Source organism: Oncorhynchus clarkii, chromosome 30, assembly GCF_045791955.1.
Source record: "Oncorhynchus clarkii lewisi isolate Uvic-CL-2024 chromosome 30, UVic_Ocla_1.0, whole genome shotgun sequence".
Taxonomy (NCBI): Eukaryota; Metazoa; Chordata; class Actinopteri; order Salmoniformes; family Salmonidae; genus Oncorhynchus; species Oncorhynchus clarkii.
In genome coordinates, this window is record NC_092176.1 from 6,939,379 (window position 1) to 6,958,946 (window position 19,568).

Consider the following 19,568-nt stretch of genomic DNA (forward strand, 5'->3'; position numbering starts at 1 on the left):
TAACACTGGAATGGTAGATGCAGAAATGCAGAAGATTAATGTGCAAGTAGAGATACTGGGGTGCTGTCACGTCCTGACCTTAGTTCCTTTTTTATGTCTCTGTTTTAGTTTGGTCAGGGCGTGAGTTGGGGTGGGCATTCTGTTTTTTGTTCTGTTTTCTATTTCTATGTGTTTGGCCTGGTATGGTTCCCAATCAGAGGCAGCTGGCAATCGTTGTCTCTGAATGAGAACCATACTTAGGCAGCCTGTTTTCCCACTATGGGTGTGGGTAGTTGTTTTCTGTGTCTGTGTTTTCACCATACAGAACTGCTTCGATTTTCGGTGTTTCACGTTTGTTATTTTGTGTTCAGTTGTAATAAATTTAACATGGACACGTACCACGCTGCATTTTGGTCCGATCTTGACTACTCTTCCTCAGACGAAGAGGAGAATCATTACAGATCTACCCACTAAAAAAGGACCAAGCAGCGTGGTAACCAGGAGCAGCGTGGAATGGACTCATGGACATGGGAGGAGATTTTGGACGGTAAGGGACCCTGGGCACTGGCTGGGGAATATCGCCGCCCCAGGGAAGAGCTGGAGGCAGCTAAAGCCGAGCGGCGGCGATATGAGGAGTTAGCACAGCAGCGCAACAGGGACGAGAGGCAGCCCCAAAAATTTATTGGGGGGGGGTGGGGGCACACGGGGAGTGTGGCTAAGTCAGGTAGGAGACCTGAGCCAACTCCCTGTGCTTACCGTGGCGAGAGGTTGACCGGGAAGGCACTGTGTTATGCCGTGAGGCGCACGGTGTCCCCAGTGCGCATGCGTAGCCTGGTGCTCTACATCGCAGCTTCTCGTATCGGCCGGGCTAGAGTGGGCATCGAGTCAGGAGTAATGAAGCCGGCTCAGCGCATCTGGTCTCCAGTGGGTCTCCTCTGCCTGGGTTATATGGCACTAGCCCTACGCACAGTGTCCCCGGTTCGCCAGCACAGCCCAGTGCGGTCTGTTCCACCCCGCCGCACTTGCCAGGCTACAGGGAGTATCCAGCCATGACAGGTTGTGCAGGCTCGGTGCTCGAGACCTCCAGTGCGCCTCCACGGTCCGGTCCATCCGGTGCCTCCTCCACGCACCATGCCTCCTGTGGCAGCCCCACGCACCAGGATGTCTCTCCATCTCCTCCCTCCAGGTTCTCCCGCCTGTCCGGCGCTTCCAGAGTCTCCCTCCTGCCCTGAGCTGCCAGAGTCTCCCCCCTGTCCGGAGCTGCCAATCTCCCTCCTGTCCGGAGCTGCCAGAGTCTCCCTCCTGTCCGGAGCTGCCATTCTCCCTCCTGTCCGGAGCTGCCAGTCTCCCTCCTGTCCGGAGCTGCCAGAGCCGCCCGTCAGTCCGGAGCTGCCAGAGCCGCCCGTCAGTCCGGAGCTGCCAGAGCCGCCCGTCAGTCAGGAGCTGCCAGAGCCGCCCGTCAGTCAGGCGCTGCCAGAGCCGCCCTTCTGTCAGGAGCTGCCAGAGCCGCCCTTCAGTCAGGAGCTGCCAGAGCCGGCCTTCACCCCGGCGCTGCCAGAGTCGCCCTTCACTCCGGCGCTGCCAGAGTCTCCCGTCTATTCGGGGCCCGCCGCTATTCGGGGCCCTAGTCCGAGGTCGGCGGCGAGTGTCGCCGCTCCAAAGGCGCCACTTAAGTGGGCCAAGACTATGGTGGAGTGGGGTCCACGTCCCGCGCCAGAGTCGCCACCGCGGACAGATGCCCATGCAGACCCTCCCCTGTGGATTTAGGTTTTGCGGCCGGAGTCCGCACCTTTGGGGGGGTACTGTCACATCCTGACCTTAGTTCCTTTTTTATGTATTTGTTTTAGTTTGGTCGGGTGTGAGTTGGGGTGGGCATTCTATGTTTTCTATTTCTATGTGTTTGGCCTGGTATGGTTCCCAATCAGAGGCAGCTGGCAATCCGAACCATACTTAGGCAGCCTGTTTTCCCACTATGGGTGTGGGTAGTTATTTTCTGGTTAGTATTTGTTGCACCTGTCAGAACTGTTCAGTTATCGTTTTGTTGTTTTTGTTTGTGTATTCATTCTGGATTAAAAGTATTATGGATACCTACAACGCTGCACTTTGGTCCTCACCTTCTTCCACCAACGGTCGTTACAGGTGCAAAGGAGCAAGAAATAAATAAATACAGTATGGGGATGGGTAGGTAGATAGATGTGCTGTTTACAGATGGGCTATGCACAGGTGCAGTGATCTGTGAGCTGCTCTGACAGCTGGTGCTTAAAGCTAGAGAGGGAGATATGAGTCTCCAGCTACAGAGATTTTTGCAGTTCGTTCCAGTCATTGGCAACAGAGAACTGGAAGGAAAGATGACCAAAGTAGGAATTGGCTTTGGGGTGACCAGTGAGATATACCTGCTGGAGCACGTGCTACGAGTGGGTGCTGCTATGGTGACCAGTGAACTGAGATAAGGCAGGGCTTTACATAGCAGAGACTTGTAGATAACCTGTAGCCAGTGGGTTTGGCGACGAGTATGAAGCGAGGGCCAACCAACGAGAGCGTACAGGTCGCGGTGGTGGGTAGTGTATGGGGTAGTGTATAGGGCTACAGCTGGCGCTGCAGTACAGCGCCCTTAACCACTACGCCACCCGGGAGGCCCTGACAGGCCCTCCGATTTGACACACTGAACTCTATCATAGAAGTAGTTGGTAAACCAGGCAAGGCTATCATTTGAGAAACCAAGGCTGTCGAGTCTGCCAATAAGAATGTGGTGATTGACAGAGTGGAATGCCTTGGCCCGGTCGATGAATACTGCTGCACAGTAATGTCTCTTATCGATGGCGGTTATGATGTTGTTTAGGACCTTGAGCGTAGCTGAGGTGCACCCATGACCAGCTCTTACCTATCATATGAACATCCTTGTCTGACTCAAATAGGATTCCCTCAACATTGCTCTGATGTCCAAAAGATTTCAAATTGAAATGTCTTAATTAAACTTAAGTTCCAGGACTACCTAATCTCTGTACCCCACACATACAATTATCTGTAAAGTCCCTCAGTCAAGCAGTGAATTACAAACACTGATTCAACCATAAAGACCAGGGAGGTTTTCCAATGCTTTGCAAAAAAAGGCACCTATTGGTAGATTGGTAAAACTAAAAGCAGACATTGAATATCCTTTTGAGCATGGTGAAGTTATTAAATCACACTTTGGATGGTGCATCAATACACCCGGTCACAACAAAGATACAGGCGACCGTCCTAACTCAGTTGCTGGAGAGGAAGGAAATTGCTCAGAGATTTCACCATGATGCCAATGGTGCCTTAAACAGTTACAGAGCTATGTGCATTCGGAAAGTATTCAGATCCGTTGACTTTTTCCATATTACTCTAAAAATCAATGAAATAAAACATTTTTTCCTTTTCAAGCTACACACAATACCCCATAATTACGAAGTGAAAACATGTTTCTAGACATTTTTACAGATATATTTTTTTAAATAATAAAATAAATACCTAGCCTAGTGGTTAGAGCGTTGGACTACTAACCGAAAGGTTGCAAGATCGAATCCCCGAGCTGACAAGGTACAAATCTGTCGTTCTGCCCCTGAACAAGGCAGTTAACCCACTGTTCCTAGGTCATCATTGAAAATAAGAATTTGTTCTTAACTGACTTGCTGATAAATCAAAGTAAAATAAAACAAAAATAAAAAGTATTCAGACCTATTGCTATGAAATTCAGGTTCATCCTGTTTACATTGATCATCCTTGAAATGTTTCTACAACTTGGACTCCACCTGTCGTAAATTCAATTGATTGGACATGATTTAGAAAGGCACACACCTCTCTATATAAAGGCCCCACAGTTGAAAGTGCATGTCAGAGCAAAATCTAAGCCATGAGGTCGAAGGAATTGTCCGTAGAGCTTGGAGACAGGATTGTGTCGAGGCACAGATCTGGGGAAGGGTACCAAAACATTTCTGCAGCATTGAAGGTCCCAAAGAATAAAGTGGTCTCCATCATTCTTAGATGGAAGAAGTTTGGAACCACAAAGATTCTTCCTACAGCTGGCCAGGGACGTGACCAAGAACTTGTTGGTCACTCTGACAGAGCTCTAGAGATACTCTGTGGAGATGGGAGAACCTTTCTGAAGCACAACCATCTCTGCAGCACTCCACCAATCAGGCCTTTATGGCAGAGTGGCCAGATGGACGCCACTACTCAGTATAAGGCACATGACAGCCTGCTTGGAGTTCCAAAGGACTCTCAGACCATGAGAAACAAGATTCTCTGGTCTGATGAAACCAGTGGCAGTCAAGTATGTTTATCCCTGTTTTGTTCTGTTTAAGAGTTTTTTTTTCTCAACAGAACCGGCAGAATGAATACACCCCTGATGACTTGTAAACATAGTTCACTTTCATAGCAGCCATGTTGTATTCCTTCTCACATCCAAGCGCTCTCCTCCTCTCACCTCTTCCCTTCGCTTGTGGATTGCAATGCACAACACATCAGCTGTATATGACCAGGCGAAAAAACTTTCCAAGCCAAACAGCCTACATCGTTGTCACCATATTAGCTAAAGTAAAGTCATAGTCAATATAGCTAATAGAACAAACGCGTTAGTAAACCTGCTACAATCAAGCAGTAACGTTACTGTGTATAGTCAGTACGCAGTTACACCGGTGGGCCCCGGTGGCAATACATTTGTGATACCAAAAGCTTACCTTGACCCAGTGTTGTGTTGAAAATTCATAGCCAGCTAGCTAACATAGCATCCCTCTGTTTGAGCTGGATGTTTCAGTAGGCTAAACTAGCGAGCTGCATTTGCTAGCTAAGTAGGTGAAACTGAAAGTGAAAAAAATGATAATCTCTTTCTATTTCTCTCTTGCTTCGGCCTTCATTTTGGAAGAAATGAATTTGTTAAAAACTGTTAAACTATTGTCTTTCTTTGAGTCAACTACTCACCACATTTTATACACTGCAGTGGTTTCTAGCTGTAGCTTATGCTTTCAGTACTAGATTCATTATCTGATTCTTTGATTGGGTGGACAACATGTCAGTTGATGCTGCTAGAGCTCTAATAGACTGGAGGACATTCTCCGGAAGTTGTCATAATTACTGTGTAAGTCTATTTGTGGGGGTGGGAACCATGAGCCTCCTAAGTTTTGTATTGAAGTCGATGTACCCAGAGGAGAACGGAAGCTAGCTGTCCTCCGGCGACACCACGGTGCTATCTTCCCGAGTGATGTTGAGGCTACTGCAGACCTTTGCAAAATAGAGTGTTTTAATCAGGTACTTGGTGATGTGAATATATTTAGTATAGTTTTATCTAAAAAGGATACATTTTAAAATATTTTACAAGGACATTTCTGAAATTCACTGAGGAGGATGGTCCTCCCCTTCCTCTTCTGAAGCGCCTCAACTGGATGAAACCCAAAATAAACAACTCTTGGGCCTGAATGCCAAGCATCACGTCTGGAGGAAACCTGGCACCATCCCTACGGTGAAGCATGGCGGTGGCAGCATCATGCTGTTGGGATCTTTTACAGCATCAGCGACTGGGAGACAAGTCAGGATCGAGGGGAAAGATAAACGGAGCAATGTACAGAGTGCTCAGGACCTCAGACTGGGGTGAAGGTTCACCTTTCAACAGGACAACAACCCTAAGCACGCAGCCAAGACAACGCGGGAGTGGCTTTGGGACAAGTCTCTGAATGTCCTTGAGTGGCACAGACAGAACCCGGATTTGAACCCGATCTAACATCTTTGGAGAGACCTGAAAATAGCTGTGCAGCAACACTCCCCATCCAACCTGACAGAGCTTGAGAGGATCTGCAGAGAAGAATGGGAGAAAATCCCCCAAAACAGGTGTGCCAAGCTTGTAGCGTCATACCCAAGAAGACTCGAGTCTGTAATCACTGCCAAAGGTGCTTCAACAAAGTACTGAGTAAAGGGACGGAATACTTATGTAAATGCAATATTTCAGTTGACTTGTTATAAAATAAATTTGCAAACATTTCTAAAAACATGTTTTTGCTTCATCATTATGGGGTATTGTGTGTAGATTAATGAGGAAAAAAATATATTTAATCAATTTTAGAATAAGGCTGTAACGTAACAAAATGTGGAAAAGGTCAAGGGGTCTGAATGCTTTCCGAATGCACTGTAAACTAATGTATAGAATTTATTACATGAGACAGAATTCCCAAATTCTACAGCACAACGGCAGAGTCATGTCTTAAGTGTAAAACTAACAATGACTCAACAATACATGACTTCTGGGAAGTCTATAAAGTCCAAAAGTCATGGGCGGAGTTAGAAAGTTGGCTGTGAGAAGTATTGCAATGTAAATATACTTTATAATCCCTCTGTCTACATATTTAAAGACATGGCATATGAGAGTGCAGTGAGATACCCGATGGGTTGGACGAAACTCTTCTCGCCAATCATATTGAAAAAACATATACGTACTTTTAAACATTAAATCAACCAATCCTCCATCGTTAACACAATGGAAAGGTCAAATGCTTTATTATCTAAATGTTGAAAGTGCGTAGTTTGAGGCCATGTGGTGGAGAATGATATGAGCGCTGGAGAATGATATGGGCGCTGGTGATGGGGGTGTGAGCAGGTGGAAAGGGGTGATGTTGTGGAGGTTTCTGTGCATCTGTATGTTGTCGTTTAGTTTTTAAGCTCATAAGTAAAATTTACAACAACAAAAAATAGAAAAATAAGAGATGAGGCGGTCATGCAAAAATCATGTTAAACACTAATACAGTGCCTTGCGAAAGTATTCGGCCCCCTTGAACTTTGCGACCTTTTGCCACATTTCAGGCTTCAAACATAAAGATATAAAACTGTATTTTTTTTGTGAAGAATCAACAACAAGTGGGACACAATCATGAAGTGGAACGACATTTATTGGATATTTCAAACTTTTTTAACAAATCAAAAACTGAAAAATTGGGCGTGCAAAATTATTCAGCCCCTTTACTTTCAGTGCAGCAAACTCTCCCCAGAAGTTCAGTAAGGATCTCTGAATGATCCAATGTTGACCTAAATGACTAATGATGATAAATACAATCCACCTGTGCGTAATCAAGTCTCCGTATAAATGCACCTGCACTGTGATAGTCTCAGAGGTCCGTTAAAAGCGCAGAGAGCATCATGAAGAACAAGGAACACACCAGGCAGGTTCGAGATACTGTTGTGAAGAAGTTTAAAGCCGGATTTGGATACAAAAATATTTCCCAAGCTTTAAACATCCCAAGGAGCACTGTGCAAGCGATAATTTTGAAGGGAAGGAGTATCAGACCACTGCAAATCTACCAAGACCTGGCCGTCCCTCTAAACTTTCAGCTCATACAAGGAGAAGACTGATCAGAGATGCAGCCAAGAGGCCCATGATCACTCTGGATGAACTGCAGAGATCTACAGCTGAGGTGGGAGACTCTGTCCATAGGACAACAATCAGTCGTATATTGCACAAATCTGGCCTTTATGGAAGAGTGGCAAGACGAAAGCCATTTCTTAAAGATATCCATAAAAAGTGTCGTTTAAAGTTTGCCACAAGCCACCTGGGAGACACACCAAACATGTGGAAGAAGGTGCTCTGGTCAGATGAAACCAAAATTGAACTTTTTGGCAACAATGCAAGACGTTATGTTTGGCGTAAAAGCAACACAGCTCATCACCCTGAACACACCATGCCCACTGTCAAACATGGTGGTGGCAGCATCATGGTTTGGGCCTGCTTTTCTTCAGCAGGGACAGGGAAGATGGTTAAAATTGATGGGAAGATGGATGGAGCCAAATACAGGACCATTCTGGAAGAAAACCTGATGGAGTCTGCAAAAGACCTGAGACTGGGACGGAGTTTTGTCTTCCAACAAGACAATGATCCAAAACATAAAGCAAAATCTACAATGGAATGATTCTCGATTGGATTTAGGTCTGGACTTTGACTTGGCCATTCTAACACCTGGATATGTTTATTATCCAGGTGTTAGAATGGCCAAGTCAAAGTCCAGACCTAAATCCAATCGAGAATCTGTGGAAAGAACTGAAAACTGCTGTTCACAAATGCTCTCCATCCAACCTCACTGAGCTCGAGCTGTTTTGCAAGGAGGAATGGGAAAACAATTCAGTCTCTCAATGTGCAAAACTGATAGAGACATACCCCAAGCGACTTACAGCTGTAATCGCAGCAAAAGGTGGCGCTACAAAGTATTAACTTAAGGGGGCTGAATAATTTTGCACGCCCAATTTTTCAGTTTTTGATTTGTTAAAAAAGTTTGAAATATCCAATAAATGTAGTTCCACTTCATGATTGTGTCCCACTTGTTGTTGATTCTTCACGAAAAAATACAGTTTTATATCTTTATGTTTGAAGCCTGAAATGTGGCAAAAGGTCGCAAAGTTCAAGGAGGCCGAATACTTTCGCAAGGCACTGTATTTCAGCTTGTCATAACAAAGTGGTTGAATATTTACTGACTCAAGACATTTCAGCTTTTAATTTTTAATTAATTTGTAAAAAAATAAAAAATAATCTAAAAACATAAATCCACTTTGACATTATGGGATATTGTGTGTAGACTAGTGACACAAATTTCAGGCTGTAACACAACAGAATGTGCAAAAGGTCAAGGGGTGTGATACTTTCTAAGGGCACTTTATTTGCATTCGAAAATGACATTTGTTACTATGGAGGTTTTGAAGTCCCTACTAACAGCGAACACACACTCGCAGAGCCTATAGGAGTGTGTCACGTCACAGCAGTAGAGACAGAGACATTGGGGGGGTTCCTCTCTGTTGAACACACACACACACACACACAGGTCAGAAATCACTGGGCCATGGGAGACTCTCTGTCCAGCCTGACATTATGGGATATTCCATGGAAGTATAATAAGTGAAGGATATCTAGTGAAAGTACAACCTAGTTGCCAAAAAGTCTCTCACAGACACACACACACACACACACACACACACACACACACACACACACACACACACACACACACACACACACACACACACACACACACACACACACACACACACACACACACACACACACACACGAAGCGACTATTGACTACAAAAAACAATATTGTTACTTATCTGATAACACAAATGCAGATATGTTATATTCTTTCTAACATGCAATACATCACAAACCGTAGGGCGTTTGGTAAAGAAATATGTGAGCTACAGTATATAACACACATACTCAACCAGCCACTTTACTACATGCTAAATGACCAAGCTAACCAAGACAAAGATTCATCAACTCCTCTCTTCCATTGCCTTTGTGCTTCATCAACATTATAGCCTTGCCTTCCCTTTCAGCTGTGCAGGACAACACATTTCCTGGTCATCAGGAATGCACCAGGGACACATTCTACTGTATGTACTGCTTTAGTAAGTGTACTGGTTTAAAAGTCAATAAGAAGCAGGAGGTTGATGAGCCCTCAGACTATGGCTGCGTCCGATTGCACTTTATTCCATGTAGTGCACTACTTTTGACCAGGGCCCATAAGGGCTCTGTAGTAGCACACTATATAGGCAATATACTGAATATAGGCAATACGCTGCCATTTCAGACACAGCCGGTGTTCCTTTTAGACAGGCACTCTGCCTGGCCGTCAGAAACTACAACCGTAGTTGCTTTCCCACCTGCCATAATAGTGGTAATTGTGGGCAGTTGGTCTGTGGGTGGCTTGGTGGTAGTCGCCAACGCCGGTGTGGTTGTTGGCGGAGTCTGGATTGTTGTGGGTGCTGAGAGGGCACCACACCAAGAAGGTAGAGAAAAACAGTCAAATGATATCAAATGCACTAACATGGGAAAATGCTGATCGTGGATATACCATGAAATCATCCTTTGGCCATCTCCCAAAACAATATGGTTACTTCACCACAGCTGTAGCAGTACAGTATCTCCTATAGGTCTGCAAAGAATCCCTATGAGAGACTCTGGTGTATACACTCACAATCCCTCTCACATCATGTCCCTGGATTAGCCCTCATCTACACACTTCAAAGCCCCTCCCCCCTTTTAAGTTATATACAACTGTGGAAAAATGTGATTTGTGAGTGGGATCGTTGTGATTAGAATGAAGGTACCCGCCACAACATCAGAGGGGCGCATTATATAAGACAGTGTGCTATAAGTAAGACAAAAGAAGGATAGCATATGAACAGAGAATAAAAAATAATAATAAGCGACAACAAGCTCTACCCCATTTGATTAGGACTTTACTTACTGCCAAGAGTCCCAGCAGCATCACCTGAGAGAGAGAGAGAGAGAGAGAGAGAGAGAGAGAGAGAGAGAGAAAGAGAGAGAGAGAGGTACTTGAGATTTACTCATTTATCTTTGAGAATTAGTGTTTTTATGAATACGTCTGGGGGAAAAAGAGAGAGCTGGAGGTTTTCGATGCCGTTGGAAGCAGCAGGCCCCCCATTCCCTCTGTAGTTTGCGAGTATAGCATAGGGTGCTTCTGCATATGTATATGTGTACATCTGTACGATTCCTCAAACTAACTGACATCTCTCCTTTGAAATGTGACAGCTTCAGCTGCTCCCCTCTGTGGCTGTGTAGAGCAGATGACCCAAATTTCTCTTCAACCATTACTTAATCCATCTAGTATATGCCTGGTATAGTATGGTTGATACAGTATGGTATGGATAGAATCATGTTGGAAGTCTATACAGTAGCTATTAGGGATGAATATTTCCCCGAAAATCTACCAAGTTTCAATACCGGGAATAATTCATATCTATCCCTCGAAATACCGCCCCAATTTTTTATTTTTTATTCAGAAGTGCCAATTTAAAGCGCCCGCGCCACCTTGTCGGCTTGGCTCTGCCACTATATAAACGTTTCAGAGCAAATTACACCAATATCTCCTACTGATAGTTAGTTACTTTATCTTAGATTCCCAGTGCATTTTCATGCGCAACAGGAGTCGGGATTTTGGTTTTCAGTGGGATTGGGACTGGATAGGAAAATAGCCTAGGCTCTAGGACAGGAGAAAATAGAATTTTCCCTCGTGCCTCTCTGCATTGTTAACAAACGTAATGTCAGTGGCAGAGATGCCTATGTAGGGAATTGTGCATAGGCCCATCACATTTGTGACAGTCAGAATATTCACAATAATAATAATAATAATAAAGGCACACATTATTTTATAGACTAAACCTACTGTATGGGTTTCCTGTCGGGTTTATTAACTGCATTCGGGTCGCGTGTGCAGTCCGGCAGTGTCAATTGTGCGTGCGCTTTGAATTTATGGCGACTTCGTGTGAAGTAAATAAGCTAGGCTAAAGGCTTCCATGTGACAACCTGTTTGGATAATGTGCTATAAATGTTTTTGCTAATCTGATCCTGCGCATGTTGTGCATTAGTGCCGGTATTGGGGGAAGATGTCATTTCCCGGGTCTTGTCATTGAATTTTTTCAGGAAATGTGAAGAGTGTTCACGGGACAGTCCCGGGATCCCGGTTACCCATATTAATCCCTAGTAGCTATATTGTAGGTTACGTACAGGTATTGGGGGATCCGTTGGGGGTGGGTAGGTACGATCCAGGTTTCCATGACTTGGCTTTGAAGCCCCTCTCACAGCGAGTGCAGTCTTGGCCCGTCGTATTGTGTTCACAGTCACACTGTAGGCTTCCCTCCCGAAAGGTGCACTGGCCAGCATGGAGGTTACACTTACACCTATGGCAAGTTGGGTGGGGGAGAGAGGTATAATCAATGTCAGTCCACAACATGTCACTGTTATGCCTCGCTTGAATTTGAACAACTGCCATGCTAATCATGCATGATCATGTATACCTTGTGGGAATTGACATTGCTGTAGACAAGCCAATCAATGCTTATGCCCCCTATGTACAGTAGAAATGAGCAGGTAGTTATCGATCAAGATGTTGCTTGATAAATTGCTTACCTGGATAATTAGGGGTCTTAAATACAGTAGTAAGGTGAAAGAGTAAGATTTAAATGACATTGTTAAAGCTGAGTATGAGCACAAGCGATAAAACGTTGAAGATCGTGATTCACAATCTGCAGGACATATTTCCATGTTTTAGAATGGCAAGAGACAAAATCTTTCAGGGAAACAGAATCAAATAAATAGATGAGAAGATGCACGCTCCCAGATCAACCAACACTTCCCAATCTCGAGAAATTACCTGGCCATGTACATCTAAAATTATTTTTTCAAGGGGGTAGGATTGAGGTGGCGAGAGAGGTGGCAGGCAGGTTAGTATGGAAATTGTGACATTTGAATAACAATCTCCCTAATCAAATGAGGGAGTGACTTCCAATACCCTGTGTTCCACTCTGGTGAGCCACCCACCCTCCATTTGCATGAAATATTCATAGAATGGACCTCCATATCTCCAAAAGGATGTCTCCTCTCCTCCTCTCCTCGCCTCTCCTCTCAATTATGAGGGACAATTCAATTGAATCAAAGGGGAATTATCCAAATAGTGACACTCTGATACCATAACGATGTACAGTAGGCTATCACTTTCTCAGGTGTGTTTTAACCAGTGGATATCTCATCACACCGACTTCAATATTGACTTTAAAAGGTTAGGTATATGCTCATCCTGGTAAAGATAGATACAAAAGGGGATAATATGAGGATGTGGCTCTCTCTCATTTCCTACCCAACACACTGAGGAGGATAATTGACAGACAGAGCCCGGTTTCATTCCAATCCCATTGACTTTAATTAAGTCTGTTTTCAAAAGCCCCCTTGGAAACAGTTGGAGTTTCTTCCAACCTCTCAAGACCTTTAAGCCATAATTAAAAACTTGGCGACAATCACGGGGCTTTTTCATTCCAGTGCTCCTGGAGACAGAACTCCCATCAAGCACCTCTTCATGACAAATTAATCAGTGGCCCACTTCGTCTCAGTGCCCTTGCTGGGAAAACCCTCCACTTTAGCCCAACTATTAATCAATTACAGTACTCTTTGGGCAGTTAGCAATCATCTTCCACCAAACCTCTTTGCACAAAGATAATTTTATTCACTCCTTAAAGGTCCAGTGCAGTCAAAAACGTGATTTTCTTTGTGACCCTTTTAATTGAGAACAATCACAGGAAGGTACTTCATCAAATCAAGTTTTGGCACATGCACCGAATACAACAGGTGTAGACTTTACTGTCAAATTCTTACTTATGAGCCCTTTCCCAGAGTTAAAAAGTCAGAAAGAATTGCTCAATAAAAAAAAGGAAATAGCAATGCAATAAAATAACAAGACTATACACAAGGAGTACCGGATGGCGACTTCGTGTGAAGTCGCCTTCCGGTTAAAAAAAACTGAAATTTACATAAGTATTCAGACCCTTGGCAGCGATTACAGCATCAAGTCTTCTTGGGTATGACGCTACAAGCTTGGCACACCTGTATTTGGGGAGTTTCTCCCATTGTTCTCTGCAGATCCTCTCAAGCTCTGTCAGGATGGATGTTGCTGCACAGCTATTTTCAGGTCTCTCCAGAGATGTTCGATCGGTTTCAAGTCCGGGCTCTGGCTGGGCCACTCAAGGAAATTCAGAGACTTGGCTGTGTGCTTAGGGTCGTTGTCTTGTTGAAAGGTGAACCTTCTCCCCAGACTGAGGTCCTGGGCACTCTGGAGTAGCTTTTTATCAAGGATCTCTCTGTACTTTGCTCCTTTAATCTTTTTCTGATCCTGACTATTCTCCCAGTCCCTGCCGCCAAAAAACATCCCCACAGTATGATGCTGCCACCACCATGCTTCACCATAGGGATGGTATTGGCCAGGTGATGAGCGGTGAATGGTTTCCTCCAGACATGACGCTTGACATTTTGGTTTTATCAGACCACAGAATCTTGTTTCTCATGGTCCTTTAGGTGCTTTTGGCATACTCCAAGCGGGCTGTCATGTGCCTTTTACTGAGGAGTGGCTTCCATCTGGCCACTCTACCATAAAGGCCTGAAAGGTGGAGTGCTGCAGAGATGGTTGTCCAGCTCTAGGAAGAGTCTTGGTGGTTAAAAACTCCTTCCATTTAAGAATGATGGAGGACATTTAGTTCTTGGGGACCTTCAATGCTGCAGACTTTTTTTGATACCCTTCCCCAAATCTGTGCCTTGACACCAACCGGTCTTGGAGCTCTACGGACAATTCCTTCGACCTCATGGCTTGGTTTTTGCTCTGACATACACTGTCAACTGTGGGATCTTATGAAGACAGGTGAGTGCCTTTCCAAATCATGTCCAATCAATTGAATTTACCACAGGAAGACTTCAATCAAGTTGTAGAAACATCTCGAGTCTCATAGCAAAGGGTCTGAATACTTATGTAAATAAAGCATTTCTGTTTTTTATTTTTAATACATTTGCAAACATTTCTAAAAATGTTTTTGTTTTGTTTTGTCATTATGGGTTATTGTGTGTACATTGATGAGAAAAAAATGAGTTAATCTATTTTAGAATAAAGCTGTTATGTAACAAAATGTGAAAAAGGTGAAGGGGTCTGAATACTTTCCGAATGCACTGTATGTACATGTACCTTAGGCCGGGGTAAAAAGTGACTAGGCAATCAGGATAGATAATAAACAGAGTAGCAGCAGCGTATGTGAAGGGCATGAAAGAGTGTGAAAGTGTGTCTGTGTGAGTGTGTGGCGTCAATATGTGTGTGTGTGTGTGAGCATATGTAGTGTGTGTGCGTGTGTGTACAGTATGTGTATGTGTGTGTTAGAGTGACAGTGTAGTATGTGTGAGTGTGTGGGTAGAGTCCAGTGAGTGTGCATAGAGCCAGTGCAGGATAGTGTTTACATGTTTTATTTGTTTTATTTTAATTAACCATTTGTCCAGGTAACCATTCCATTAACTGTTCAGCAGTTTTATGGCTTGGGGGTAGAAGCTGTTCAGGAGTCTTTTGGCCCCAGACATGGCGCTTCAGTGCCGCTTCCCGTGCGGTAGCAGAGAGAGCAGTCTATGACTTGGGTGAGTGGTGTCTTAGACCATTTTTAGGGCCTTCCTCTGATACAGCCTGGAATAGAGGTCCTGGATGGCAGGGAGCTCGGCCCCAGTGATGTACTGGGCGGTACGTACTACCCTCTGTAGCGCCTTACAGTCGGATGCCAAGAAGTTGCCATACCAAGCGGTGATGCAGCCAGTCAAGATGCTCTCAATGGTGCAACTATAGAACTTTTTTGAGAATTTGAGGGCCCATGACAAATCTTTTCAGCCTCCTGAGGGGGAAGAGGCATTGTCGTGCCCTCTTCATTACTGTGTTGGTGTGTTTGGACCATGATAGGTCCTTAGTGATGTGGACACCGAGGAACTTGAAGCTCTCAACCCGCTCAACTACAGCCCTGTCTTGTTGAATGGGGGTGTGCTCAGCCCTCCGTTTCCTGTTGTCCACGATCAGCTCCTTTGTCTTGTTGACGTTGAGGGAGAGGTTGTTTTCCTGGCACCACACTACCAGGTGTCTGATCTCCTTCCTATAGGCTGTCTCATCGTTGTTGGTGATCCGGCCTACCACCGTCCTGTTGTCTGCAAACTTAATAATGTTGTTGGAGCCGTATGCGGCCACAAAGTCGTGGGTGTACAGGGAGTACAGGAGGGGACTCAGCACGCACCTCGTGTTGCGGGTTAGTGTGGTGAATGTGTTGTTGCCTATCCTCACCCCCTGGGGTGGCCCATCAGGAAGTCCAGGATCCAGTTGCAGAGGGAGGTGTTTATTCCCAGGATCCTTAGCTTAGTGATGAGCTTTGAGGGTACTGTGGTGTTGAACCAGCCTTTCAAAGCACTTCATGGCTACAGATGTGATTGATAGTCATTTAGACAGGTTACCTTGGCATTCTAGGGCACAGGGACTATGGTGGTCTGCTTGAAACATGTCGGTTTTACAGACTGGGTCGGGGAGAGGTTAAACATGTCAGTGAAGACACTTGCCAGCTGGTCAGTGCAAGTACACGTCCTGGTAATTCATCTGGCCCTGCGGCTTTGTGAATGTTAACCTGTTTAAAAGGTCTTACTCACATCGGCTACGGAGAGCTTGATTACAGTCATCCGGAACAGCTGGTGCTTCACTGGGCAGCTCGTGGCTGGGTTTCCCTTTGTAATCTGTGATAGTTTGCAGGCCCTACCTCATTCGACAAGCGTCAGAGCCAGTGTAGTAGGATTCGGTCTTAGACATTTATTGACACTTTGCCTGTTTGATGGTTCGTCGGAGGGCGTAGCGCAATTTCTTAAATAAACGTCCGGATTAGTGTCCCATTCCTTGAAATTGGCAGCTCTAGCCTTAGCTCAGTGCAGATGTTGCCTGTAATCCATGACTTCTGGTTGGGATATGTACGTACGGTCACAGTTCGGACAATGTCGTTGATGCACTTATTAATGAAGCTGGTGGCTAATGTGCTTAACTCCTCAATGCCATCAGATTAATCACGGAACATATTCCAATCTGTGCTAGCATTGTTAAGCAGAAATTATTTGATAATGAGATAAAAAAGAAATGGCTGCATTGAACCTTTAACATGCTCATAGAACTTCCTTGCCAACTATTTCAGAAAGACAGCTCGAAACATTTCATGTTGAAGCCACCACAGATGTCTGAACCGAATACAGGAGTCCTTCCCGAGCTATTTCCGGTGTTCACAGGAACATTTTCCATCCTCCTCCACCATTTATGCTTACAAATAATGCATGAACGTCGAACATGTTAAATGTACAAGGTATTTGCATCCACTGGCAGGTCCCCCATTTCTGTAAGAAAGCCACTGTTGCATATTTAATGACACAGACCCGACCCAAGCCCTATCCCTGACTGTAGCGCTTCCAGGAGAAAGGGCACTCTAAACAAAAGAAATCTGATGCAAAAGAGACCTGTCTTGTCTGATGGCAGAATAAATGCCTACTGGCATATTCTAAATGTGCTTAGTTATGGGATGTGAAACACTATGCAATGCGCATACACACACTAGTAGGCAGATTGGTATGCATCACAGTGAAAATTCTAAATTATTGATGCCTCACAAAAAGTGCAAAGTGGACAGTAAAGCCCCTTGATTAAAAAAGGGGAGCGAGCCAAGGAATCATCTGTTATACTGTAAAGGACAGTATGGACAAGGTGGCTCTATCTTTGACTAAAAACATTGTTTTCCTCTTTTCCTTTAAGGCCTTCAAAGCCTATAAGTCACTGAAGCATGGGGGTGGCTGCGGAAAAGAGAATATACTGTATATTAATGGCTCTGTTCACACTGCGCTCTACATTCAGGAAGTATCCTGCCTTCACGCAGTGGGTGTCACAGACACACACACACACACACACATGCACCCCCCCACACACACACTCATAGACCATCTATCCATAGTGAGTCATTCATTACTGAGACCATGTTAGATTTTCAAGAGCAAAATCAGTGTGCGGAAATTGCACTGATGTCAATTTCTGCCCCCTCCCCCCCTTATGAGTGTGGATGGAGCCTCACTAGTATGCACTCGGAGGAAAATGCCCTCCTTCCTTCCCAGAACCAGGGCAGCTATATCCGGTTGCTGCAGGGCAAACCCTCCCACCCCACCCCCCACCCCCCCCCCCCCCCCCACCCCCCACCCCCCACCCCCCACCCCACTGTCTGGGCTCATGAGCTCATGTTACAGGCCAGCCAAGCCCTGCTATTGGGCCAGCATCAAACCCCCATCCGGCCATCTGGAGTGGAAGAAGGAACAGTACCGTACATTCTACATATGGCTCGGACACACTACGATTACCACGCACAGGACAGGTTGACTGGAGGAGACGTTACGTATTAAGTCAGTTGCAATTGCAAACACAGGAAGACTTGAACAATACTGTTTTTTAATCCGCCGAATATAATGACATAATCACGGCCTATAAATAGCTGAATGTTTATTAGCGTTGGCGAGCCAGAGCCACCAGCCCCCCTTTCAAGACGATATAAACAAAAAAAAGCTTGCATCTGCTGGAGATGAGAAATGCAGCATTTAGGTGAGTAAATAACAGCAAGCGCTAAACAAATGTGGATAGACAGATAAAAGGCTGGTGTAGAGTGGCATGCTCTGCTCACTTACAGCTGGGAGCTGCAGTTAATGGAAGCTTTATTTATTTCCTCAACTTCTCTCGTGAGAATCCCCCACTATTTATTTTCATTTGCCGGGCGCTCACTGCCAGTGACTCATGATGACTAGCTTAGTCCCAAATAAGAATGGATGGAGAGGAGACGTGGACAAATGGTGCCCTGCGAGGAACCCTCCTGCACAGAGGGGGCCACATCTGTCATTATTACAGCTGTTAAGACTCACTTCTTCTTTGGAGAGAAATTGTTTTCTTGGTTGAAAAAAACAATCCTGACTGTTTCTGACCTACTACTCAGCTGGGACAATTAGGCTCATAACCCCCACAATGCAGTTATATAGTGGGCTTCACCTGACTATTGGGATTATCAATGAATCAGAGAGGGTCAAAAAAAATAACATGACTTCATTCTGTAGGCCTGTATTGGTAGTCTAGGAGCAACATTGTATGGCTCCTGATATTGGTTTGCAGGTGTACAGGTTGTCTCCATAGGCTTTGAAGAGCCAGACATGTGTAATTGCCTTCAAATATCCTTTTCTGTTTGGTCCTGATCCGTGACTGGGACCGGACGAATTCTGACCTCCGCTAATGATAAAGCTACTCAGGGTTCACACAACAGCTCTCCAATGGAGGTACCATTTCACCTCACTAACAGCCCCTTCCCTTTCCCTATATCTACTATACATTCCTATAGGGGTTCTGAGGTACTGCAGCTCCAGAATGCTGCTAGCCCCTTGACAGCAGATGCAGTCACACAGAGTTCATTGCTTCACATGCTTTTTGCCATTTCTCTCATTTCTCTTTCACTGTGCTCTGAGGAACTTATGATATGAGGAGAAAATAAAACCCTGCTGTTTCCTTCCAATACCCGCGAGAGCACTGGATCCCCAACCAACTCAGAGACAACTACAGGAGACCTTTTTTCAACATTTTCCACCTTTGCCCCCTCCTGGAGGATTGTGCAGTTTAAGGGTTGGTGAGCAGCAGAACGGCCCGTGGAGCATTACCCCATGAGGGGAGCAGCAGCCCTTCACGCGGCTGGCTCTTTAACTACCAATTTCAAATGACCTTGAAAGCTTTGGCATGGACAGCTCCTGTAAATTATTTACACAGGATGCTTGAAAAAAAAAAAAAAAAAAAAAAAAAAACACCTTCCCCTGCACTCCCAACGAACAAGGGTGGAAGTCAAATGCGAAGCGCAGCTCCTTTTCCCGAAGGGATATGCAGATAGGCAGAGATATAGACACATTAGTGTAAGTGAGAAGTGTAGACAAAGTGGAGCTGTAGAAAGGGAGTTGGCTTTCAAATTTCTCAAAGCACATCAAAATAGTTAAAGGACACTGGGAAAATAAAAGGCTCCTTTTGCATAATTCATTTGTGGGCTCCGTGGGTTGAGGCTCTGTGGGGGGGTTTCTGCCAATTATGACCAGAATGTTGTAAAAACACCTGCAGCGCAACTGTCCACAGCAGGGACGTTAGGGACTGAATCCATTTCACTACTCCCGTAAAAACACAATGTGGAATCTGTACAATTTA

General features: G+C 45.0%; 1 protein-coding gene across 2 annotated transcripts in view; it reads right to left on the reverse strand.

Annotated features, from left to right (window-relative positions):
- The window catches only part of LOC139389938 (netrin-G2-like), a 60,600-nt gene that overhangs the window by 17,413 nt on the left and 23,619 nt on the right, over positions 1 to 19,568 (reverse strand). The window contains exons 4-6 of one of the 2 annotated variants that reach the window (XM_071136974.1): positions 11,504 to 11,676; positions 10,224 to 10,247; positions 9,637 to 9,738 (exon numbers count right to left, since the gene is read on the reverse strand). In XM_071136974.1, coding sequence (XP_070993075.1) covers positions 9,637 to 9,738; positions 10,224 to 10,247; positions 11,504 to 11,676 — 299 coding nt within the window. The remainder of the gene's footprint in view (positions 1 to 9,636; positions 9,739 to 10,223; positions 10,248 to 11,503; positions 11,677 to 19,568) is intronic. The other variant, XM_071136975.1, reaches the window with a different exon arrangement.